Below are 3,621 nucleotides of genomic sequence, written 5' to 3'. Positions count from 1 at the left end.
TTTCCCAGGCCCAGGTGCACCTGTACCTCCTAGAGTACAAATGCTTCCCCCCCCACACACACATACGCTAAGATACACATGTACATGGGTACTACCACCTGCTGCTATCTTGCTGACTTCTGGGATCAACTAGACTGTACCTATATAAGCCTACCTGTATTCGCCAGCTGACTAAGCAGTAATCTCTCAGTTCAAGTACTTCACCCCTTGAAGCACGTCAGCAAGAAGTAACTTGATAAACGATAAGTTAATACTATCAAGATTGGCGTACGAGATTCAAGTAGCTAGGAAAGACGAACAAATCACTAACGGATCCTAAAATTTAAATAGCCTCTGCCAGTAATCCGGGTGGAAAAAGGAGCTACTCACTTCTAGACTTTGAATCCGACCTGCTGCAAAGCACAGACGACCTCCCGGCGCTCTCTCTATTTTACGAGTTTCAGGAAGTACCCTTTGGCACCCTTGGCACTGGCGACCTAGTTTATGCAGCCAGCGTTGAGGATGAACCCTTGCTGGTCTCGCCGAACGTGAACACCCTCCTAGCCGGCGATGTGATCCGTTCACCCCCGCAGATTGACTATACGGTGTCTCGCCATTTCTCGACAAATATACCGTTGGCTAACCGCCGTACGACAGCGAAGTAAAGCTCATCACCACCTCCTGAGGCACCTCACCACCCCCTACACCCCCTAAGGCGCCTCACCACCCTCGACCTCCCGATGTCTACTCGGCGCTGGACCACCTCCAGTTACGGTCTGATGTCCTGGTTTCCGCCCTCCGGCCCTGGAGATCGTATAGAGACTCCACGAGCGGTACAGTCAAGTACTGGCTGAGTGCTGACGGCCTTCAAAAACGGATCCAGGTCAGGTGCTTCTGGAATGTACTGGCCAGCAAATTTTGGACACGCGTGGAAACTGCATCCGTACCTCTTGAACATAAGCGAGGACTCCTGCGACAGCCGGACCGCCCTACCTGAATATACCACGAGGTCAACTTGGCCTACATTCTGAACTCGGTGGACGAGAAAAGTTTCAACCAAGTCTTGGCGGCTCTGAATGGTTTCGCCCTGCGCGCCTAAGACACATGTGACCGACTGGACGAATACACATCGACTCACCTGATACAGTTCTGGGATGAACAACTCCGCCCACGAAACCACGTCCAGCGGTATTCATAGATAAAGACAGCCCAATGCGCAGCCAGGTGTTCACCGCCATGTGGCTGCCAAAAACGCTGACAGACATTATGTTACCACCGGTGGAACATACGAGTAATAGGCGCGTTAAGGTTTTTCTCAAGACTCTCAAAGGATGGCTAAAGCGCTCACTCTCGGTGGGTCTGTACCATTCACGGCGAACACAGGTTCCCATATTCTTTGCCAACTACATCGTAACATGGTCCATTGTCATCAACACAACACCCTACACGCTCGACACTGGCCGTGCCTGTCCTCACTCTTCCAGGTCCGAAGTAATGTCCCTATTGGATGCCGATGTCACAGCGTCCGGGGTTTGAAGCCCGGGTGGACGAGCCCCCATTGGGACGTGACTTGTTGGCCATTCTCCATATCGCGGGTGCCAAACTTTCCTAAAAAGTGGCAGCAGATCTTCACCGCATTGAGTGCCCTATGATCGCTGTAGGCCACCAGGTGCTCTACTGGCTGGCTCGGCCCAGCGGTTGTAACTGCCCATGCCCCCCTGTGATGCACTACATCAAAGGCATGTTAATATGAAATACCGGGCCCATGGTAAGAACATGAAGATTTACTCATCTTTTGGACGCCCGGAGTTGGTTCCAAGAGTGAATGTCACAACAACTTTTTTTGCCCCCTTTGTCTTTAACGAGGCTGAATTCTCCTCGATGATGACTAAACATGGACGCCTGTGGTTTATATTCGCATTCTGTTCGTTTTCAATACGGCATAAACTGTGCCTATACTAAATGAAGATGTCTATGTACACAACACGGGCATTCTAGATCTAGCCGGGATACTGAGGACGACGAAGATTTCTTTGCTGCCCACTCCAATCGTATCACTAACTAACCAGGGATCTTGAAACAATTACGCCGCTGTTACCATTTCGCCGAATTCACAACTTCCCTCCAGAAACTCTTGACCATATGGAAACTCAAGCATGACTCGATTCAGCTGTTGATGTCGGCTTTCCGCGACCTAACACGCTCCCAAGACGTGCATCGGTTTCTAACCTTCAATTTCGCTCAGACGTGTATCGATTAACTTGTAGATATGCACTATCACACGCCCCGACTCTGTCTGCTCTACCATGACTTTCTCCCTGCTGTTAACCCCCTGCCACCGTCTCCTGATTTCGGCCACCAACCCCTGATTCACCCGAGTACTATTAGGACCAGTCCACACGTGTCGGTCCCAACTGCCCAGGCCCATGTGCACCTGTACCTCGTAATGTACACATGCGCCCCCACTAAAATACACATGCACATGTGTGCTCCGCCTACTGTTACCTTGCTGACTCCAGGAACTAACTAGTCTGCCTATGATAAGCCACTGACAGCAATAATCTCTCAGTATTAGTACTTCACCCCTTGAAATACATCTACAAGGAGTAACTGAATAAAAGATTAGTTGACATGAAGAACTTGTTCTGTATCTGTATACATATCTGTGCCAACGTGCATCTATTGTATACAGCTAACGTGCAAGTATTGCATGCGTTTCTGTGCCAATGTGCGTGTATTCTATACATATCTGAGTATGTATTGGATACATATATATGCTAACGTGCATTTACTGCATGTATTTCTGTTCCAATGCGCTTCTATACACATATATTGACTACTGCTACTGCCGGATCCTATTTTCGGTTCGCAGAATTGGTCAAATAGTCATAGCTTTGAACTGAGTAAACCATTGACTAGCACTTGTCTAATCAGATATACCAATGCTTGCCTATCTGTGGTTTGTCAAATTTGCGTTATATTATTAATAGCTGTCCACAATGTTACTTCAGGGTTCAAGGACATATGTACCGGACTGTCAATCTGCACCTGTGTGTTGAAATATCAATTACCAGCAGGGCAATGTATTAGGATTCGTTTCCTCGAGTATCCGACAATTCGCTTGTCATGGAAATATTAAAAGAGAATTGAGCGAGGTGGTGTGATGTGTATCCACACTTTCGCCCTATTTGGTAAATTCCTATGCCTACCAACGTGTAAACTCTTGCGCTGTAACATAGTTATAATATTCATTTAATTTATTTTGAGCCAAACCTTTGTGTCTGTATAGGCACGTAGCAGAGGATGAACGACTATAGGATCATTTACCAACATTGCCCAGGATAGCGAAAGCATCTAAATTTCAACTGTACATTATGCTTCACAAAAGCTGTAGAACCTGCCAATGGGACTCAGGATGTGCATTTCCAGCAAATCGATACTGCCAATACATGTATGAACAAGTACCTTTGACCACCTAGTAACTAACTGATATTCACGACTAACTATTCACCAGAGTTACTAGTTCGTACGTTGCTTATCTCGTGCGTACTGGTAGCTCATACAACCAGACGTTGACTCCATTGTATGGCTGCAGAGACTAAAATGATACGTTTGATTATATACTCAGATCTTCACTACACC

At 47.2% G+C, this 3,621-nt stretch overlaps 1 protein-coding gene across 1 annotated transcript; it reads left to right on the top strand.

Moving 5' to 3' along the window:
* Window positions 1-1,191: 1,191 nt before the first annotated feature.
* SARC_05718 (hypothetical protein) lies at window positions 1,192-1,515 on the top strand (the record flags this gene model as incomplete). Its single annotated transcript, XM_014300416.1, has 1 exon — window positions 1,192-1,515. One exon carries the CDS (start codon window positions 1,192-1,194, stop codon window positions 1,513-1,515), a length of 324 nt encoding a protein of 107 aa, XP_014155891.1.
* Window positions 1,516-3,621: the final 2,106 nt, after the last annotated feature.

The sequence above is a fragment of the Sphaeroforma arctica genome (assembly GCF_001186125.1).
Source record: "Sphaeroforma arctica JP610 unplaced genomic scaffold supercont1.376, whole genome shotgun sequence".
In the NCBI taxonomy this organism is placed as follows: Eukaryota; class Ichthyosporea; order Ichthyophonida; genus Sphaeroforma; species Sphaeroforma arctica.
The sequence above is the reverse complement of the archived record's forward strand: the minus strand, read 5'-3'. Positions and strand labels throughout refer to the sequence as shown.